The sequence below is a fragment of the Stylophora pistillata genome, chromosome 8 (assembly GCF_964205215.1).
Source record: "Stylophora pistillata chromosome 8, jaStyPist1.2, whole genome shotgun sequence".
Lineage (NCBI taxonomy): Eukaryota > Metazoa > Cnidaria > Anthozoa > Scleractinia > Pocilloporidae > Stylophora > Stylophora pistillata.
Window position 1 is genome coordinate 14,260,103 of NC_142526.1, and position 22,500 is coordinate 14,282,602.

The 22,500-nt window shown below is 40.7% G+C and overlaps 2 protein-coding genes, 1 long non-coding RNA gene and 2 pseudogenes across 4 annotated transcripts in view; 2 read left to right on the top strand and 3 right to left on the bottom strand.

Annotated features, from left to right (window-relative positions):
• The window catches only part of LOC148725142 (uncharacterized), a 2,842-nt gene extending 476 nt beyond the window's left edge, over positions 1-2,366 (bottom strand). Inside the window, exon 1 of the mRNA XM_088730260.1 lies at positions 1-2,366. This exon is cut by the window's left edge and continues 476 nt beyond it. Within this exon, the coding sequence (XP_088586386.1) occupies positions 1-2,005 (2,005 nt within the window). The 5' untranslated portion in view covers positions 2,006-2,366.
• LOC148725141 (uncharacterized) overlaps positions 1-3,003 on the bottom strand; it is a 6,810-nt gene extending 3,807 nt beyond the window's left edge. Inside the window, exon 1 of the long non-coding RNA XR_015990666.1 lies at positions 2,359-3,003. This is a non-coding gene — a long non-coding RNA (uncharacterized LOC148725141). The remainder of the gene's footprint in view (positions 1-2,358) is intronic.
• A 1,290-nt stretch (positions 3,004-4,293) lies between these two features.
• On the top strand, positions 4,294-12,159 carry LOC111335739 (uncharacterized). 2 transcript variants are annotated; one of them, XM_022941730.2, is made up of 5 exons: positions 4,294-5,729; positions 8,039-8,237; positions 8,918-9,478; positions 10,288-11,091; positions 11,448-12,159. In XM_022941730.2, exons 1-5 carry the CDS (start codon positions 4,992-4,994, stop codon positions 11,570-11,572), a joined length of 2,427 nt encoding a protein of 808 aa, XP_022797465.2. In that variant the 5' UTR covers positions 4,294-4,991; the 3' UTR covers positions 11,573-12,159. The 2 variants fall into 2 exon arrangements, with proteins under 2 accessions (XP_022797465.2, XP_022797464.2); XM_022941729.2 differs by having other exon boundaries at positions 4,296-5,729; positions 10,285-11,091.
• A 4,039-nt stretch (positions 12,160-16,198) lies between these two features.
• On the top strand, positions 16,199-20,005 carry LOC148725143 (uncharacterized; annotated as a pseudogene).
• LOC148725144 (uncharacterized) overlaps positions 19,663-22,500 on the bottom strand; it is a 2,942-nt pseudogene continuing 104 nt past the window's right edge.

Sequence of the window (22,500 nt, forward strand, 5' to 3'; positions counted from 1 at the left end):
ATGAAACAGAGCTAGACTTAAATTGAATTTTTTTAGCGGAAAGTCGAAGATCGTGTTCATTGCACTTCTCAAGTAGATGTATAAGATTTCGGTCATGATCTATGTCGGCTTCTTCCTTAGTGTTGCCACAGCCATAAACACAGATGTCATCTGCGATGTTGATTACCCCATTCAATCCGTCCAGAAATTCATGTTGTCGCCGCTGATTTTCTTCTGGTCCTGAGGCAATACCAAAGGGCATCCGATTGTAACAATAGCGACCATTTGGCCCCCGGAAAGTTGTTAGAAGGGAAGAGTCTTCATCCAGTTCAATGGTATGAAACGCCTCAGAAACATCAACGACGGTGAATACCTTGGCGTTTGTCAGAAGCGGTAGCCTCTCTTCGATTGTGGGTATGGTGTATTTGGGCCTTTTGATTGCCTTGTTTATGGTTTGGCTCGGATCGATACAGATGCGAAGTTTGCCATTAGGTTTTTCCTTAACCAGCATATTGGACAGCCAATCGGTAGGTTGGGTTACCGGCCTTATAATTCCTTCTTCACAGAGCCTTTTCAGCTCTTCATTGACCCTGTTTAATTTTGCCACTGGAACACGGCGAGTGAGGGCATGAACGGGTGTGACTGACGGGTCCAAGTCGATGTGCATGGGGCTCCCAAGAGGCTTCCCGCGTCCTGGTTTAAAAACGTTGGGGTAGTGCTTTAGGATGTCCTCTGAAGTCAATTTGCCGAGTGCAGGCGGTTTCTGCGTATTTCGTGTGGTCTCCTCCTCGACCGCGTTTGTCTCGTCTGCATAGATCGTCAAATACTTTAAAGCCTGTGCGTCTCGTCCGCTAAGAAGTGGAGGCTTGTCGTCCGGAACGTTAACCACTAGGAAGTCAATTGTGTGGAATTTGCCCTTCCTTTCACTCACAAGGGTTACTTGACCTTCTGGTTTCATTGTTTGGCTTCCGTAGGTGTTGATTCTGCTTTTCGTCTTTGAGATTTTCAAATTCGGGAATAGCTGGCTTAATACTGAACTTGGCATAGTGTTACAGGTCGACGCCGAGTCGATTTGAGCTTTAACAATTTTCGTCCGCCTCCCATGGATGAGGTGTAGGTGAGCGAAGAATTTCTTTGCACCGACTGGCGCTGCCTGATCATTTATAACAAATGCCTCTTCATCAGGGTCATCATCAACAAAATTCGATTGCTGATGTCGTCTTCTACCAATTCTCGTTCCTCCTCTGCATGCACGAGCAAAATGGCCAATGATTCCACACTTGTTGCATCGTTTCCCGAACGCTGGACAATGCTGTTGACGAGGGCTGGGATGTTCACCGCAACACCAGAAGCAGGCCGCTGTTAAGGTGTCGGAGCTGCGGTATTCGGGTTTTGTCTTCTTTGTGAAGTTTACCTGCTCCTGCTGGTTGCCTCGGGCATTTTTCATTAACTGGTTTGCATATGTGGTTGCCTCGTGGCTTTTGGCTATTTCAACGACTTCTCGTAGAGTGACTTTTGATTGCTCTGCATCTCGGTGCCTGTGGCCTTTCCCAATCAGTTTTACGCGGAGAGATTCAGATGTTAATCCCGCGATGAACTGATCTCTCATCAATTCATCAGCGAAGTTTTCGTACTCGCACTGTGCAGCTTGATTGCGAATCCTTGTTTCCCAAGACGCGATGGATTCCTCTTCATTTTGTAGCAGGGAAAGGAATTTTTGCCTTTCGCCCGAGACCCCGATGCTAGCGCCGTAATACTCTTTCAGAGCGTTGATAACCATGTGCGGTTTGCTCTGATCTTGTTCAGACAATCCTAAACTGTATTTGTAGATCGCTCTGGCTGCAGGGGATAACGATGCTCGAAGACATGCCATCGCTTTCTCTGGTTTCGTCCACTTCGCTGCTTCTGTTTCCTTGGACGGATCGAACCAGTCGACTAAATCTTCGATGTAGACCTCCACATCGTGTTTGTCATCCCCAGTTGTTTTGAATTGCGGGAAGGGAGTGTTTGAGGCCATATCGCTCATCGGCTTGAATCTTCTTGACTGTGAAATTAAAAGACAAGCACCGCTGCCACCATGTTGACCGTTACTTATCGTGTTCAAAACTGCACTTTAATGAGGTTGTCCACAGATATATACGGGTGCAGGTGCAGATATGGTAATTACATGTATTGTGGTTGGTGTGTGTGTGAGTAACGAGGTGCAAGTGTTTAGGTGCTAATTACAATAGTTGTGGTGCTAATTACAATAGTTGTGCAACAGTGCAATAGTATGATATGCCCAACAAAAAGAAAAAGCCTCCTTCCTTTTTGCTTCCGTACCTGGTCACACACCATACCCGTTTACCGCCTAAATTGTCGGTATGTGAAGCAACTCACCCGAAACTGTTGACTGACGGTGATGAGCCTTTTCAAGACGCTTCACAAGAAATGAACATTTCGCTGTACCAACACCAATTTAGCAACTTTTTAAGTCCAACGACATGTCGAGAACTACACCTCATTACTTGCCCCAGTCTATTGTTCACTCACTTTTTAGCTACGAAGGAAATACCGAAACGCGTTTTGGGACGATACGGGAACTGACCCAAAACACTGTCACAGCGGAAAGAATCGAGAGCCTGGGAACGGGTTGAGAACACATTGGTTCATGATCAAGATCAGATAATTTATGCTAGTAATTTTCAGCATTAGGGACCTAACATTATTTTCAGGGAGGGGGGGGGGGGGCTGGTGGAAATGAGAAATAAACTTCTCAAAAACTTTAAGTCCCCCTTTTATTGGGGGACACACTTTTTATTGTTCCCCCCCCCCCCCCATGATTCTTTAAATTAACCTTTTGGCACTCAAAAATGATCTTAGATACTACATTTTATGTAAACCAAAATGAAATGTTATGAAGAATACCATCCTACCTTTTTTAAAAGTGATGCACAAGGAGATGAAAGTGACAGAGGGGAAAGCAGTGAATCTGAGGATGAAATACTTTAAGGACTTTCAATTGTCAACCGTTTGTTTAGATTGAGATTGGAGGATGAAATACTTTAAGGACTTTCAATTGTCAACCGTTTGTTTAGATTGAGATTGAGTCTTTTGTTTATCAGAGTCTCCAATTAAAACATAAAAAGTCACTTTTGATGGTATTGATATTGCAGAATTTTATTTGGTCCTCCCTTTTTATGTGCACACAAATTTTTGGTCCCCTCCTCATTTCCACCAGCCCCCTCCTCCCTGTAAATAATGTTAGGTCCCTTCTGCTGTTGATCGTTACCCCTAAAAAGAAGGCTTCATGTCGAAAACTATGCTCAAATTTTTCCTTATGCTCTATTCAAACAATAGCTTCAAGAGCCCCTTTATCCTTCCCCCATTCCTACCACCCAATAGGTAAACCGTGCTTGGAATTCTCTAAGTTCAGAACAGCCGAACATTTTATTGGATCAAATTCCCTAAGTGCAAGCCAAAAAAGTACTCTCATTGTTGGCATTAGCAGGTTACAGAATTTATCGAACATGTCGAATTGTGAATCTAGGGAATTTAAAAGAAGTTTAGTCATTATGCCAGCATCGTGTTAGAACTTCATCGACAAGCCAGAAATCCTGACGGCATAATTTATCTGACCCTACCCATCAAAGCAGAAGACTGTAACACTCTTACAACTCATTGATCCACACGTGTATCCTGAGCGTGCGCCGGAATTCGAAACATAACACGAAGCTGCTCTCACTCATTATTCAGGAAGATTTGTTTTGAAAGACTCTTTTCTAAATGCTGTTTTGAACTTGTTCTGTAACCTAAAAATAAATGGAAAGTACAAACAAATTGGCAGTCACGAGTAAACCGTAATGGTAATTCTTCATCTTGACCCCTCACGTCTCAGCAGGGAGCAGTGTATCACGGTGGATTTAGAGCAATACCAGAATCAAGCAGGAAAGATTTAACTCAGACTTAGGGTCAATCTGTTTTGCTTACAAAACTCTAATTAGGAGGAATATATTCTGTCCTGTTATAGGCACTTGGAAGTGACTTTTTCATCAAAAAGACAATGCAGGCATGATTAGTATGTTTAAACTTTGATCGGATTTCATCACATTGAATTCCGCCAACGCCAGTAAACATAAGTTTTTTATAACGCGGCTTCTCTGCCAGCTAAGGTAAAACCATTGTGCCCGAAAGTAATTCGATTTAGGATTAAAAAGGAAAATACTGATCCCACGGGCTAAAAGAATAATTGAAAGATCACATTTTTAAGAGCCGTGCCGTCCCTCAAACTATGGTCGTGGCGGCTTTACAATTATGAAATAACAATCAGTGTCAAGACCTCTGAGTTTTGTTTGTTCCTGTGCTAACTGTCAGAAATTTGACGAGCCCAGCCATTGTCAAGGACCACTAAATTCCTCGATGAAGAGTAAATATTTAGGACAAGACGTGCTTCATTTGAATACGAAAGCTAGCGTCCTGTGAAAAGTTAAGACCAAGTATACCTGTCGAGATTAACACCTTCTGAAGATGCACATGCATGTGTTCACGACAGTTCGGAGGTCTTGTGGGGACAGATACTTTGGACAGAGCTAACCGCAGTGGATTGAAGGTCATTATGTAGAGACAATGAAGAGCGAAATTTTCTTGGGCACAGAAAATTTTTCTTTGCCACAAGGAGCCATTCATTCTGTGACGTGTTTGGATCAGCTTAAAGCAACGTTATCCCCGTTATTTAGTTATACATTGCGCGGTTGACGCCTTGCGTTACAAGTAATACGGTTTGCTGAGCTTGTCCCGGAGACCCCAGGAGTTTTACACAACAGTTCAAATTGCTGGATCGGGCGAGTGTTTCATTGTTAACGATCGAGAACTCGGTCGAAGAACTTCCGGCTGTGCTCGAATACAGAGGATGTGAATTGCACTACACAAGTACTGCGTTTACCTCGGAAAAAAAACTACGAGCTATTATTACTGGTCATTGAAGAATTTTAGTTGTATCCTAAAGGATAATTGGCGCTGCCAGCGATCGCACAATGAGTGAAATTCGTAAATCAGAAGGATTCACCTTGTTGGTTCTCGAGATTTTAATAATCATAATAAATACTTTAGCAATTATTGTGATTGTCCGTTTCAAACAGAAATACAATCCAGATATTTTGATCTTCACATTGGCCGTTGCAGATCTGCTAAAGGCGCTTATTCCACTAAACATGACTCTGGTAGCATACTTGAAGGGAAACGAAATGAAGGAAGGGTCGCCATCGTGCACGATCTTTGGTTGGACAGCTTTTACGCTCAACTGTGGAATAATGCTCGTGATGACAATAATGGCTATTGATAGATATGTTGCGATGTGTATGCCTTTTAGGTACAAGGAATATCTCCCGAAAAGGCGACTTATTTACATTATCATTGGAGTCTTCGTCTTCAGCGGAGCCCACTCCTTGTTGCCTTTAACAGGGGTTGGTAAAATGAGGTCTTATAGCAACGGTAGCTTTTGCCACTTTGACTTCGATTCCACGAAACCTGCTAGTATGGGTTACAGTATCTTTATTCTTGTCCTGGGGTTTTCGATGCTAGTTGTTGTGATATTTTGCTACACACGTGCCATGCACAGCGTCAAAGGATTAATGCGTCGTCAACGCAGAATGTCCACTTCAACAAATGATATAGACGGCGCAGACAAGAAACGACAGCAGATGAACCGAATGTTCGCTCGTCTTATGATTGTTATGATGGTGGCCTTCTGTCTTTCGTGGCTTCTCTTCTTGGTAAGTTTGTAAACGCAAGTGCTTTTTTTTTTCCAATATATCAGGTGATATGAACTGTTTTCGTTTACAAGGGACCTTCCCGATTTAGGTTATAGTTATGGATGTCTCAATACTCTTTATGATGAGAGCAATTTTTAAAGCAATGTTTAGTATTTATTAAGTATTTCAGATTTTAGTATTTTATTTTCGTAAGTTTCTCCAGTTTTGACTCGTTATCAGGGTTTCGCCGGGGTTTGCCATGTTTACCAAATGAGCGATCGAACGATTAGACAGACACGAAATCTTTCTGTTGTTAGTACACGCATGTATTTTCTGCCTGCCTCGAAACCGTTCGTCGACGTTCTTGGTAAACTTGCTCAAGCAAAATATACATCCTTTTATTTCTTCATTTTATATCCTCACAAGTGAAATCTGAACTCCCAAGGATTGTTCTGTTATCTTTTAACAAATCGTCGAGGACTGGGATTCTGAGAATGTGCATCCATAGTGGTGCATCACAACCAGCATTTCACTTTCTTCGACTCACTAGACAAATACAGCTGACTACAGCTGTAAATAAGATGCAATTAGTTTTCCCATGCTATTATTTTCGATTGGTGGTAAAACTAGCGACAGAAAATCATTGACAGGATGTAAAAAAAAGTCAGAAAAGCTGTTGAAGCTCAAGTTTTATGCACAGAACCTGACAGCAACTTGGATGTATCCTAAACAACCTTCGCATCTTTTGCATAGCAAATATTTTTCTCATTCACTGTTCTATGATAAGCTCCCTGATTGGTTCCTGTTGTTTTTAATGTTTTTCCTTTCTCTTGTTAATGGTGTTAAATCGGTCATTTTAGCCGACAGTTCGTGACCTGAAAAAGGCATTAAGCTGAACTTCGCCCAGAATAATGGGTGTGCAAGGTTGAGTTCCATTCGATAGTCTCATTTGTCGCGTGTTTCTCGGTCTAATTCGCTGAGCGTCGATTGGTAAATTGTGACAATTGGTAAATTGGCTCGACATCAAGCCAAACTTTGCTCAGAAAATTGCGTGAGTAAAGGTCGAGTTCCATTTAATTGTCTCATTTGTCGCATGTTTCAATTGTTATGACAGATAACAGATCTTCCTTCCGTATTGTGTTAAATGATGCACAGTTTGCATTCCCTCCGTTTTAGATGAAAAGCGTTGTCATAGGAGCGCGTTGGTATCTGTTTTCCTGATAACCGAAAGGAAATACTCTGTAGAAGAAAACCATATATCCCGCTAGATGTTTAATCGGATATGGAGAGCTTGTGTTTAAGTAACGTAAACCAATTTAAGAATCCTTCGTATCTTAACAAACACGAGTTAAAAGGCCTTCACGGCCGGAACTTGTCCCGCTTCGCACTGTATGAATCACTAAGCCTCTCGAATAGTCTTCTGCAGTTTACCCCCAGCATTTGTCAGGTTCACCTTACAGGCTGCCTCTGCCTATCTGTGTTCCTGGGTATGAAGAGGCATTGTTAGAGTTAAGTGTCTACTAAAAAATACAGCACAGTGACTCGGCCGAAAATTGACCGAAACGAAATATTTCGATCCGCAGCGGTGTAGTTCGCTAACCATCGGGCCAATCAGCTTATGTCATATTTTATACCTTACGATTTATCTTCGACAATAAGATTCCTTATCATCCACTGAAAAGCAACATTCTAGGACATAAACGAGAAATAAATTACAGTTGACCTTAAAATTTGAATACCATCTTCTAAAATTAATGCTTGAATCCATTCAGCTCCATTCAACTTTAGTTTGTTTTATCCTAATGATACAGTTTTGAAATAGAGCTAGATAGGAAGACTCCTCTTATCTGGGAGATTGTTGGATAAAAGTTGTGTCGAAATGTGGATTGTTTGCTTTTGGGATGATTATGGAACCATGTGTTACAAAAACAAATAACAGCTGATTTCAGTCAAAGATTTCTCAAAATTATGATTGATATTTCCTTGTTTTCGCGTTGAGGGGATTAATGTCACAATGTTTGCTTGAAATGCTTTGGAAATAAATCAACATAGAGACTCTTAAGCAATATTCCGCCCGTTTACGACTGACAGAGAGCCTGACTGAGGCTATAAAATTGCGTTCTTTATAAGCATCTCCATGCAAGACCGTTGGTCAAACAAATAACAGGAGGGGAAATACCACCACATGTACTTTTAGGGTGTGCTTATTCAGTTTGATTTGTAATTTTCGCATTTCTTATAATGTGCAAAAATTAATTATATTTGAAGTTGTCGTTTTGATTTAATATCGTGAGGGCGTCATCGATAAGCAATCTCCTTTTATCTATCAGATCGTCGTTCTTCAGCACGTGAGCGGCTGGTTCGAAATCCCTCCTTTAGCACATTTCTGGTCAATGCGGTTAGCTGTTGTAAACTCGGTCTTAAACCCGATCATTGGTGCAGCGATGTGCAAGCCGTACAGGAGAGGATACTTGTTTATTATAGGCGCATGTCTTCGCTGCTGCTGTGGCTGGCGTTATAACCTGAAAGGTATGCCAAATACAATATCTACCCACCTTCAGGTGGTGAAGCTTGAACTATGATTTTGTTTTTGGCCTTAGTATACTAATGAAGTTTAGGTATCCAAAAATGGTAACTTGGAAAACAAGCAAGAGAGAACAGTTGGCAAAACACAGAAAGAGTAATAAGCCGATACATTCCAAGCTAACCCCGCTTTCCATCATCAAGAAATCAGTGTTGTCACCTTTGCCCTGCGAATAAGTTTCTTTTCCAAGGTCTAATGAAACTATCATCATCTCACCCTGTGTAAAAAAAAAACCGAAAATGACCTGACGAGCACTCAAAAAATCAAACTCTTAGAAAACAAAATATCAAAGTTGCGTTATTTCATTGATGATGGTAATTGCGGTGCCTCCATTCATACCTACGATGACGTTTGTCACCTGATGCAAACATCTCGTAGAGGCAGCTCCTGTTAAATGATAGATTGGTCTATACATGTGAACATTTAAACCACTCCCACTTGTGGCGGACACTATCATAAGTGGACAGCTGTTTTTATTACTGCTTTCACGCAGTCGTAGTCTTGCCACCTGCATGCAAAACTTTGCGCCCAAATCCGTGACCAGCTCCACAGACCCACGAGGGTTTTCCATTATGAGATCTTCGGTTTTAATTTTATCACATTTTCTCTTTTTTAATATTTTCAGATCCATGGAAAAGTGCAAGAAGGTTGTCCGCTTGCTCACGGAACGGCTATGAAAGAGATCAAAATGAACCAGGTAAAAGCAACAAGATCAGGAACGTACCCTCTTTTACCAGTTATCAAGATTCTGGAATTGTACCTGACAGCAATGAGTATGGAGGAAGCTACGGGTATCAACAGGCTGGAATTGTGAATGCTACTTATGAACTGGATAATACCCCCGCTATACATCATGCCAAAACACTGCCCAGACTCACCCGGAAGCGCATCTCTTTCAAAGATGAGGTGGTGTCGGAAAGGGTAACAGAAATGGTCATTGGGGGAGAGGCGCAGAACGATACCATGGGAACAGTCGACTCACAGCAGTTCTCCACTGCATCTTCGGCTGATATTGAAAGAAATCTACCGCCCGCTGGACCTGATGATGACTTCCAAGGTACTAAAAATGAATGCAGCCTCAAAAATACCTCTGATGAAACCCATCTAATTGCAATGTCTGTGGGCACTGAAAGTGCAATTCAAGTTAGTTCAAATGAGAAGCAGAGGAGAAATCGAGATACTTCAGGTAAATAACACGTTGGATCAAATGGTATTGTCTTAGAAACAAACGTGCACGTGCCAACACATAGAGAGAGTTCCACCTAACTTCTTAAATATATGAAACTGAACATCCAGGATTTATAATAGAAGAAAAAAGAGTTCCACCAGAAAGAAAAACTCGAAAGAGAAATATACTCCAGAAAGCGCATAATAATTACATTATAATAGAGTTATGAAATCCAAATTTATCACAATTGTAGTTTTCAGATAGGGACGAATAAATGGAGGTCCCGTCTCCTGCAGGAGGGGTAAGAGACGTTAATTTCCCACGCACGAGATTACTGTGTGATGGATGTCCTTCCCCGGGGTGGGATGGGTGGGTTGGGTTTAGGTGGATGAACCTAGTAGGGGACTACGTGTCCTATTGTTCTTCCACCTGTACAATGTACACTGAAATCTTTAGAAACAGAAACGAAACAGAAACACCTAATATGGAAAATATGTCACAAACTGAGTTCCTTTTTCGGCTGAAATCGAACGCTTGTTTGGAGCAACAGAAAAGAAGTAAAATAAATAGTAGTCAATTTCATCTCTTCTAATCAAATCATTCAGTAAGGTTCATGGAAATTGTGTTTCCCGAAAGTAAGCCTGGAGAAAGGATTAAGCAAATAATTTCATGTCAAATCACGGTCAGTAATCGAAGAAAGAATGAAATTTTATGAAAATTTTCTGTATCACATAAAAAAGGATTTTTACTGAGAGCGAATTGAGAGTTTGGCACTCACATCTCTGTGTGATTCTCATTGGTAAGGGTTTCTTTTTATGTTTCAGTAGGAAGCAAAGAAAAATCAACAAAGGACACTTCAACCAACAGTCTCTACAACAACGAAAGAGGAACGTATTCACATGGACACATGGAGTCAATGAAGGAAAAAACTGCAGAAAATTATAGGAACTCAGCGAAGGGCTCTTACCAGGAGCAATCACGACAACATTCACCTGCCCACACAATTCAAATCACTCATTTTGCAGTTGACACGAACTCCAATATAAATACAGCAACGTTGAAATCATCCGTTTTAACTGACAAGCAAAGCTCAAAATCCCCCTCCGTTTTCTTGGCGTTTTCACCCAGGAGTAGTTCGTTTATTGAAAGGGTTCGGAGGATATCAGCGCCAGAGCATAAACCGCGATCTCGGTCACCTATCAAGGACGATGATTCCTTAGACGCAACCTTTTCAAGCTGTATTTCAAAGAAAACAAAGCCAAAAAGTTACGATTCAACAAAGAAACAATGTTGCACTGATCTAAGAACTGGGGCATTGTTTGACACTCGGAGAAATAAAGTTAATGAAAAGCTGTCATTGGACCTCTCTCCGCACCTTGGTAAATCTAGGAGCTTCGAATCAGTATTAAATAGCAACCAATGTAAGTTAGATGAGTCAGAGTTCCCCGGGGATCTTGTCGTCTCGCCTTGTAGAGGACATTCATATGTTGATAAAATTGAACTTTCGCAGGGGCTTAGCAACTACAGCTACTCTGAATCTGATCTCACCTACATTTCATCAGAGACAGTTTTTCTGACTGAAAACCCCTCATCTCGAGGACACAATAAATCACGCATAACTGGAGCACAAGGTAAGAAACTGGGAGAGCAATGCAAAGTTTAGCTTGGAGTTCCTGTAGATAAGGCCGGCACAAACTTTACGTTATCTCAGTTCTGAAACTAAAAGAGAACCTTTCCTGTGCGAAAAAAGTTTTTTGGCCTTTCCTTTTGGGCACTGACAATCCTTAGTATCAGGAGAGTTTATTCATATCTTGAATTAGCGAGAGACTCCTTGGAAGCCACCGTTCCGCATGCATATGCACCCTTTTTTCCCTCGTACATGCTTTTTTTTTGTATGCAACTATTGAACCAATTTATTCTCCTCAAGCCGACGGCGGTCAATCATTGTCAGTTTAGTTACACGATTTCTTACTCTTTTATTTTTCAGTGGATCTCAAAAGATATCAAAGCAGAGAACAAATTCCACAGACCATGCTACCCTCACCAGACAGGGTTGACAAACAACTCAGCCATTTGAATAAAGAAGAACTTGACCAAGAGTTTTTCTGTTGAGTTATAACGTCCGAAAGCGCCTCTGGATTCTGATAACAATGGGGTGGCAAGTGACATGTAAAATGTCACCACCTGCTAGTCACAGTGGACGAATAATTGTGTTTGAGACAAAAACTATTTAACTCTGAAAGTATTTTTTCCATATTGCCTTAAGACATCAGTTAGCCATCAAACCTTTCCAAGCCAATATGGCCTTTTTAAGATATAAGTGAATGAAGTCTAATTTTCCTTCGCGTACAATATTTCCTAATTTGAAGGAACACTATACTTTGTAGAATTTTAAGAATTTTCTTTTGGTTTGTCTGTTTGTCTTCTGGTTTCGCCTTTCGTTTTCGGAATAGAAACAACCGTTCATCATAAGCATAATTAGACCTATTAGTGAATAAAAGACGGATTTGTTAGCCATATAATGTCCTCAATGTCCTCGGTCATAAAATGTACGTTTAGTTATTTCTAATTTGATTTTGTCGATAAAAACTTTCTCGCTAAATCTCGTGTCTTGAGCTTGAATGTTACAACGTCTGATGTTAAAATGACTTAAAAATAAAACGTGAACGAGCCCCTGGAGGCATTAATTACCTTCTTAATCATGTGGTCCTCTCGTTTCGGTAAGCGGATTTCATCCTAATTGTTCGATAACGGCATCACTAAACAAATCATAAAGGACTTTTTAGAAATGTTGCCTGCCCTTTTTTGCACAAATTGATCTTGATTTGGTTTCATAACCTCAGCCATGCGTGGTGATCTTGCTGTAGATTCATGGATTTAGAAACGCGATTTACGGAGTCTTTTGTTAATAGCGGTCTCACTCGTGAAAGAATTCCCAGTTTCTGAGATAACCTAGTCGCAGCATAGCTAACATATTCATCGAAACAATGATTGTGGATATATGAAAATCATCTGTGTGAACTGCGGTTTAAGAAATGGATATGAAAGCGATCTTCGCAGTAATGAACACTGCTTAAGTAGTAGTGAAAATAAGGCCTGAAAAAATTTAGGCTTGTACGGGATTTGAAGCCATCACATCTGCGATACCGTTGCAGTGCTGTACCAACTGATCTAACAAGCCATTAAGTTGGTTCGTAATAAAGCCCAGGCATTATGTATTTTCATATTCATATTAAGTGAGACAGGTACTTGAATACTGTGTGATGCTTAAGTTCTCTCCAGCTCCGGATTCTTGCAGTCATTGTTTACTACCGTACAATAACTACTCGTTTTCTTGAGATTTAAAACGAGTTCTTTTCCTTAAAGCCAGTAAGAAACATTATCAGTGTCTAGAGACAACTTCATTCACTTCGAGAATGTAATCAGAAGGGAATAAATAAGAGAGTCGTCTGCATAGATGATCATTTTTAGCAATTGTAGGCACGAAGGACTGAAAGGTCATGAAATGTATTCTTTAAATCTTGAATTATTGTAGGATACCTCCAGGAGCTAGGGTATCAAAAGCTTGCTTCAGTTCATTTAACAAAGCTCCAGCGAGGTTTTCTTGGCTCGAAGTTTTCAGTGAGCTGCCAGAGCAGTATGTTACAGAAACTGAGTAAAGCGAGTGGGAAGACCCTTCACTCTCGAGAAGTTTTTGATGCTATATTTAGAGGCCGAGGCCATCTTCAAGCTGTTACACTTCACTCTTGTGGCTTTGTTACCTCTTCTTGCAGGAGTTGTTAGCTCCAATCCTGGCACCTCAAATGATACAAGTGGTTTTCCTGGGCTTCAAGAGAAAGGTATTCGCATCGGTCATTGAAATGTTAACCAGCCCTGCATTTCAAAATTTGATCAAGTTAAACTGTTTTGGTGGGCCGCTCTGGCCCACCAAAAACAGGAACAACTGGATGTACCTGATTCATATTAACCACTTCTGGATTTAAAATCGTTCAAAGAGACACACAAAGAAAAGCCGGAGGAGGTCTTTTAACTTTTATAAACAAGGAGTTGGCTGTCAAACGCAAGGCTGACCTCGAATCGCCAGACCTGGAAATTATCAGACTAGACTGAAGTTTTTCCTTTTAAGTCTAAAAGACCACTGTTCATATCAAGTTTAGACAGATCATCATCCTACAGAAAAGCTGATGATTTAAGATAGAATTCAACATCAAAAATGTTTACATGTTAAACATGGAGACAACTGTATTGGGAGATTTCGACATCGATTCAAACAATACGGCAACGTCTAGTAAGCGCCTTATCACCAGAACTTAAACAGGTATGATCTTCTAACAATAGAAGATCTAGTTTTGTCTATCTCGCATTTAAGCAGGATATATGTATGGAACGTTCACGGACAGACAAACTTGGTCAAAATCGCAATTGGCATTACCATGCGCTTAAGCTTAAGCTTATAAGCTAGCGGCCGCCACTGTCACATTAATACTGGTCGCTGTTTTTTTAATAACGTTTCTCGGTCTTCAGTCCTCAAAGGAAAATGAGAACACAATGGCGAGGCGGACACTTAAAAATAGGAAAGGTCAGTGACATGTCCCTTAAAAGTTTTTCGTCGGTTGAATCACATTAGGCAGTATGTGGGTATATCCTTGGGATTAGCCAGTTATAGTCAGTATCTCTATTTTAAATGCATTTCTCGAAAATAAAAGGCTACTGGCCAACTAGTGTCTCTCAAGTTTATCGTCTCAATCGGCAGCTCCTCGATGTCATGCCAAGAGTTTTCAATCTTGTTAAATAATGTTTGTGGGAGTTATCAGGTTGAAGTGCGTGATCTGGTCTTGCATGGACACGACCACAAAATAAGCCTTGAAAATAATTTTTTGTTGGAAGATATTTACCTTCCCTGTTTTCATTTTCATCATCTTTGTCGATTTTTTTAAGTATATCCTGAATGAAAACTGGAAAACAAGCAGTGAGGCAAATTGAAAACATTTAGTGTTCCTACTTTGAAACAGGTAAACAGACCCTAAGAATATCATGTGGTGTGGCAATCGTTGGTGGCGAAATTTCTGGTTTGTACGTAGCAGACACTTTGGTTAAGCTTCAGAAAGAGACCAACGTCTGCTTGTTTGAAAGAGACAATCACTTTGGTGGGCGAATACGCGATCACACATTCCCCAGCGTACCTAGCATTACAGTTGGTGAGAACACACGGAGGCAGATCAGTTTTGTTTCGAGCTTTACTCAGCAATAGGCTCCAGTTGAAGAGGCCGTTATATGATATGACTGCAGCCTAGTTTTTCGTTACTTGAAAAAGAACACGATAATAACGCCGAAAACCTTCCAACTTTAAATAGAAGTATATACAACAAATAGAGTCGTATGATGCACGATCCTCGCAGTAGATAGCGCTATTTAAGCAATAGCGAAAATCAGACCTGAAAAAAAAACCAGGCCTGTACCGGATTCGAACCACTGACCTCTGCGATACTAGTGCAGCGCTCTAACAAGCCAACTGGGAGTAGGCCGTTAAGTTGATTCGTAATAAACCCGTGAAAGTGATAAATCAGATACAATGAAATATATGAAGTTCATATATTTTGAACTGCGGTATTAGATACGTATGATGCACGATCCTCGCAGTAGATAGCGCTATTTAAGCAATAGCGAAAATCAGACCTGAAAAAAAAAAATCAGGCCTGCACGGGATTCGAACCACTGACCTCTGCGATGCTAGTGCAGCGCTCTACCAACTGAGCTAACAAGCCAACTGGGAGCAGGCCGTAAAGTTGATTCTTAATAAACCCGTGAAAGTGATAAATCAGATACAATGAAATATATGAAGTTCATATATTTTGAACTGCGGTATTAGATAAGTATGATGCACGATCCTCGCAGTAGATAGCGCTATTTAAGCAATAGCGAAAATCAGACCTGAAAAAAAAAAAAAAAAATCAGGCCTGTACGGGATTCGAACCACTGACCTCTGCGATACTAGTGCAGCGCTCTACCAATTGAGCTATTGCTTAAATAGCGCTATCTACTGCGAGGATCGTGCATCATACGTATCTAATACCGCAGTTCAAAATATATGAACTTCATATATTTCATTGTATCTGATTTATCACTTTCACGGGTTTATTACGAATCAACTTAACGGCCTACTCCCAGTTGGCTTGTTAGCTCAATTGGTAGAGCGCTGCACTAGTATCGTAGAGGTCAGTGGTTCGAATCCCGTACACGCCTGATTTTTTTTTTTTCAGGTCTGATTTTCGCTATTGCTTAAATAGCGCTATATACTGCGAGGATCGTGCATCATACGTATCTAATACCGCAGTTCAAAATATATGAACTTCATATATTTCATTGTATCTAACAAATAGAGTGTTTAACGCAATATTTCGGTTCTCACGGCAAATTAAAGCCACTATCAAGTTTGACAGAGGTAGTAGAGCGTTGAGCTATTAAGGAGGTGCGAAAAAGCTAATAACTGTAGCAAGAATGCAAAAACAAGAATTCGGGACGAAGTACATCAATTAACCAAACTAAAACAGTGTGACTTTTTTAGTTGCAAGGTTTGTACCGCTTAGTAATTATCAGTAGAGATTACAAGAAACATAACTAGTTATGCGAAAATAAGTTAGCTAGACGGTCTTCGAAGATGTTATCTTTTTATGCTTTCTTTAGCTGTCGGCGAGAAAACGTTACACGAAGAACTAAACTAAAAGATGAAATGTCCAAATGTGGATGGAAAGTGGAACTGAAAGGTGAAATGCATAGACGGGTAATATGTTCGCGAGGTTTTAAAGAGAAATTTCGTTTTTAGGTCTTGGCGCGTGGCGTTTGAACGAAGGGCATTCAGTAACTCGGTAAGTGGAAGATACGTTAAACTAAGACACAAAAATTGTCAATAAAACTGTGTATTTACTATAATCGCGTGTAACACATTATAATTTAAGCTTCGTAAAAGTCCCAAAGGATTTTCAGTAGAATCTTCTTATTTTTACACTCGTCCGTACGATATGCACAGAGGCCACTAAATGATCAAAGCTCAAATTTAACTCGAATCGCTTTAATTTTCTTTCAACTCAGATTTGTTATTATTATGCACTTGTTGGAGCGTTTTCAGGGTGGACGAAGGGTAAGCTAATCCCGCCAAGCTTAAAAGGAGGCCATAGGAGTTTGTGGCTGTCTTTTGAAACTCTTTCACTTGATGATATTCTTGGTAACACAGTAACATTCCATTAACTAATTGCGTTAAAAATCCACCTTCTAAATACAACGTTCACTTGCGTAAGAATGTTTTGATTAGAAATAGCGCATATCCTACATGCTGTCGTACGATATTAACGAGACGTACTCAGAAAAGCAAATGAAGAGAGATCTTTTTTCAGTATTGTACTAACCCAAGAGAAAAAAGGTCATGACTAACTATTGCATCGTTACGAAAATGAATTCTTGCTTCTTGATAATACTGACGCTGAACTGTATTGATATGAATACCTCCCTCTCTATTTCTTTCTTTCGTTGCCGTTAGGAGTGTACTACAACGGTTCAACATATCCACCATTCGCTTTCCGAAACTCACTTGGGATAGTCTAGAAGCCTGTGGGACCTTTACCACCGATAGTCGGTCGTTTAAACAGAGATCATTCCCCACACTTGACCGTTGGTTTGATATCACAGATATGCAGCATCATCTCGCTCGTCAACGGAAAGAAACGAGAAAGTTCGAAAGCTTACCTGACTTTTTGTCTGAGTACTTGACGCCCGAAGAGTTGAAGTTACTCAATCACTGGACAGGTAAACCACTTGACTATGCCCGACAAAGAAACGCCAACACATTGTTTGAAGTTGAAAAGGCACATGTAATGCCATAGTACGATACCTAACCATATCAGATTAGTAAACGGACTATCTACAATAACGCAGGCATTAAAGGTGTCTGCAGCTCAACATGGAGCAAAACTGTATGATAACCGAGAAGTCAAAAGCATCGACGAGTACCAAGGCAAACGATTCAAACTGATAACAACGAAATACACTGTGATTGCGAACAAACTGGTTCTTGCCATTCCTGTCAGTCCCATGAAACGATTACGGGGCTCAGTGATTGAAAGGATTAAAGGGGATGCTATATTTGATTCAATTGGATTCGGGGTGGCGTTTAAAGGCTTTGCAGTGTTGAAGGACGCCTGGTGGCAAAGAAACAGTATTGGACGACGTTACCTAGCGGATGAACAAGAAATGTTGTCAAACAGTGATTCTGTTGGGTAGAACATTTCCTTTCAAGTAAGTACCCGCTAGCATTACCAGTGATTCAAAGACTTCGAAAATGATGTTTTTTATAAGTGATTACAAAATAATGTAAATTGATTTATTTACTTACCGATCAATTCACTAAGTTTCTGCTTGTTTAGATATCTGGGTATTTTTCCACTTAGAAAAAGGCACGTTTTCGCGATTAATCCATGCCAGTAAGGTTTTTAAAACGATAAATCGCAATTCGCTCAAGGCTTACATCAAATTTGTTGTTTCCTGAGATTGAAAGAATAGTAAAACCGTGGGGTGGATAAAGAGACTTCAGTATTTATAACTGACCTTGTGTCTACTGCAATAGTTATCGTTGGTCTCAGGAGTTAGATATCAAGCTTTGCGTTGAAGGAATCACCACGAAGTCATCATCGTTTGATTAATGAGACTGTTGCAATACAGTACGTGTTGCCCCCCAAAACAATCTCGTCAGTCGCGTTCTTTTGCATTTTATTTGTTACTAATCTGTTTAGGACGATTTTTTGTCTATTAAAGTTTTTTTCGTGAGAACTAAGGATTAAAATTAGTCCTATACCTGAAAGTTTCGTCACCTCTAAAAATTTTGTTTTCGGCCATCCCAGCTGATTTTCGCAAGATTTTCATACTTAATATTTAGAAATGTCGCTCATGGGCAGCATCGAACCAACATTTATTCAAAACTTCCAGTTTCTGACATCACAGAAACATAGCACTGAATTCCAACCTAGTTGTGTTCATCCGTCATTTGAAAAAACTTTTAGAAAGCTTTGTAATTTTACAGTCAACAGAAACGAATCACTTTCTTTAGATCACGAGGTTCTAATGGCGAGGCGGTCCTTCAAATGAGTTAAGCCAAGCTCCGATGCGCTGTGAAATGGGGAGAGTTATTAAAGAGTTCGTCTAAGGATTATGTGGACCAAGAAATGCACAGGGCACTTAGACGACTCTTCCCTGGTGTAGACATTCCAACTCCTCTGGAATCGGTGTACAAATATTGGGAAGAAGGATTTATGTAAGTACCATACAACTGTAAATTGAGTTGATATGCGTATGTCGCTCTAAACGGAGAGCATAAGTAACCGACAGTTGCTATCAATGATTGTGAAGAAAGACAACATTGATGTAATCGTGAGGTGATAATACATTGGTTACATCGTTGACTACAGAAGCAGAAGAACCTCTCTTTTGACCCTGAATAAGTGGGATTTAAAATTAACAAAGTGCCCAAAAGTTTGCTGCTAGACCCTAGTGTTTGTTGCTGCGTAAAAATTACTTCTCTAGATCAGCTGATGATGAATCAATGATAATCAATGAAGTGATGTCACGCTGAAACAGATATTTCTATGTTGCTGTTGCAATGATGATCATCTTTTGGTGACATAAAATCAGTAATTATCAAAGGAATGTGAAAATAGGAAGATCTAGCACCGCGTTTACGTGAAACGTGAACAGCGAGAGTGACTACATGGACACGATTTCCTGCCATTTTTCACGTTTGCGGTTATACTTTGTCGTTTCTAAGTGAAGGTAAGCCGTTTCGCGCTTGTTTCTTCCTTTTTCTCACGCAGCATGTAAGTTACTTGCCGGGAAAAAGTGCAACAAAACTATTTCCTGTAAGGGCAAGAATAAGGGCGGCTAAAATTTTATGTTGGTAATACTGCAAATGCTGCACTCCTCATCAGACAGCTACAAGAACTAACGGTAACTCGTGAGACGGCTTCCAGTCCATTCCAAAGTGACGTGTGCTCACGCGAAGCTAAAGCAACAACGTTCACGCTATTTTACGAGAGAAGTAAAAGGGCAAGCTGACGTTTGCTGTTTCATGTAATCGTGGAGCTAAATCTCTTTATTACTGCTTTAATGACGTAACATATCAATCTGGCATTCCTTTGATAATCAAACAAGCTCGATTTCATAGCTACAGAATTTTCAAAAACTTCTTTTTTCTCGATGGTTTACTTTGACCTTAAACCAAGTCGTCCATTTCAGGCACCACCAGCAGGCAGGAACTCACGTTACATCGTTTGAAGTCTTCGACTGGGCCAAACGTCCCTTCTCAGGGCAGGAGCTGTTTCTGGTTGGCGAGGCTTATCACCCGCTGCGGGCTGGATCGAGGGTGCCCGTAGAACGGCCCGCAATGCCTTGCGAGAAGGATGGGGATTGGATGAAGTCGATGACTTGGAGTTCAAACAGGAAGACGAGCTTTCAGAAAAGCACGTGCATTATGGAAACATAGACTGGAGTCTGTTTCCTTAATAACAAAAACTAATTTTACTCGAATACTAAGCTACAAGCGGTAAATAATCTATCGACACTTAAGACGACAATTTCTGGTATCTAGCATGGCACATATTTGAATACATATTTTATATTAGAAAAAAAGTTTACTGTTCAAAGGCACTCAAGTAGGTAATTTGTGAAATTTAGCTATAACGAATAAATGTCAATTCGAGGCCACCGTACTCAGAGGCTTCGTTACCATGTCAAAGTTACTTTCTTCTCAATTTGGCAAAACTAACAACAAAACTTTCGTAAAAGAGGTTGTGCTTGTTCATCGTGGTAAAGTACAGTTATAATAAAGTATTATCGTTTGTTTCACGATGTGGTCACTTATGATGTGAGTCGCGATGTTTCGTCTGCATACTTCAAGTCTTCATCTGATTGTGGGTGGTGTGAATCATACGCTAAGCACTGATTAGTGTGTGTGGGCCTCCTGTATACGATGGTGGTGAGGCGGCCGTCAGGTTCTCTTGAAACTGCAGTGTAGAGGATGGTTAGTTTGGTGTCATTCTCTGTCTCCTTGGTGAAGGGGATGGAGGGGTTTTTGTTGTTGAGATGCTGTAAGAAGGTATCGACGTTTTCATGATCCAGGATGGTAAAGGTGTCGTCTACGTAGCGTTTCCAGATCCTAGCCTCGTTGGATGATGAGGTTATTGCCTGTTTTTCAAAATTATCTCCATGTAGAGGTTAGCAATAACTGCGGAAACTGGGCTCCCAATGGCTGCGCCTTCTTGTTGTTCGTAAGTCGATACATTAGTCGGGAACTATATGGATCTCAAAATGAAATTCGGAGGGTCGACGATTTAAGCAGGTGTTAGCTTTGTGCGGTCTGGGTGGCTGGGGTCGTTCTCCAGTTTCCTCAGTGTTGCTTGTACAGCGGTGTCGATAGGGACGTTGGTAAACAGGGACTCTACGTCGAAAGACACCATGATCTCGTCGCCTAAGATAGTCTCGCCCCTGATAGTTGACGCGAAGTGAGCTGAATTAGTCACCGTGAAATTCGAGTTGCATGTTAAAGGAGACAAGATGTTAGCTAGTTGTGTGGACAGGTCACTTTCTCATCGATCCGGCTTGTGAAGGTTGTGCGAAGAAAGATAGGTCAAAATCTTGAAAATCACTATCATATCTCGGCCCCTTATAACGGTCCAATTGTTCCTTTAGAAACTACACAAGGTAAAAAGAAATTTTTTAATAGATTAAAACGACAATTTTTTACTGCGGTAGCTATTGAGGAATACGGAAAACAAAGAGAAAGGACTCACCTAAATGTGGGAGAATTGCCGAATTCAATACTAAGGGTCGAATCATACGAGTAAGCTATGTAGGCAGTGTACTGAAACCAATATAGTCACTAGGGAATGTTTTTCTGATACATGCGCCCAGTAACATACGACTCAGGCCGGCGACCACAGCAGCGACCATTATTGACTTCTTGAATTCCATGACTGTAGCAGCGATACACAAACCTACAAACTGAACAGCACAGTGGTATAAACTTTACGGAATCTTTAAAAATTGAGAGGGAAAGACACGAAATGAATTAAAATAGACGACTGGAAGAGAACTTACAGGTGCTGTGAAAGATGAACCTGGCAGGATTTACTGGGCTGGAGCCTGAACTTGAACGCACGTGCAGACTAATCCTAGGGACACTACCTGTTTGGTAGATATACCTCTCATGATCATGCACACACAGCCACAAACACTTCTCACCTGCCCCGTGATGGCTGTTAACAAAACCACAGAGAGCTTACCAACGAAAGCCTCACCCCTGTTCAGTCCTGTTCAGCTATACCTCTCATAATCATCCACACGCAGCCACAAACACTTCTCACCTGCCCCGTGATGGCTATAAATTTGGATTTTAAAACATGGCTTCGGGCCCGTCAAGTTACCGGGACTTTCGACAAACGGGCCCCTAGGCCACAATTGCAAGAGCACCCGTCTTTACCACTAACACTGGCCCTCTTCCTTTATGTTCGGTATTATTTCTTTGGGAACGTTGAATTATGCCTGAACGTTTTTTGGGGACTCACGTATGAAAATGCTTGTAATAACTAAAAGCAAGTCTTTATCCGCTGTCGTCACCACGGTCAACAACCTAGTTTTCTCATACTTTTATTAATTAATGCGGGAAATATAGCTCGGGCAAAAAAAAAATGAAGCAAAACTACATGTACAAGGCCTTCAATAACCATCATTAGGTAGCTTCTCGAGTTATCTTATTGTTTATAGACTACATAACGTCTACAGAGTCAATATGATATCATGAGAAATATTGAGATGTTACCTGCCCTGGCGAGAAGAAGATCTGCCTCCGTTTTCAAAGTTGAATCAAAGCAGTCATAAAACTTCAGGTGACTCTTGATGTTTCTTCTGCATGTTTCTATCGCCTCACATAAAGCATTTGTCGGGTTAGAACCAATGCATCCACAAGGCCCTCCAACAGGTTCAGATCAGCCCCAGATTGT

Excerpts from the sequence above, each read along its gene's own strand:
- LOC111335739 (XM_022941729.2), top strand. The coding sequence starts at position 4,992 with ATGAGTGAAATTCGTAAATCAGAAGGATTCACCTTGTTGGTTCTCGAG. Across the intron at positions 5,730-8,038 it reads TTTCGTGGCTTCTCTTCTTG|ATCGTCGTTCTTCAGCACGT; the intron begins GTAAGTTTGTAA and ends TTTATCTATCAG. Across the intron at positions 9,479-10,284 it reads GAGAAATCGAGATACTTCAG|TAGGAAGCAAAGAAAAATCA; the intron begins GTAAATAACACG and ends TTTATGTTTCAG.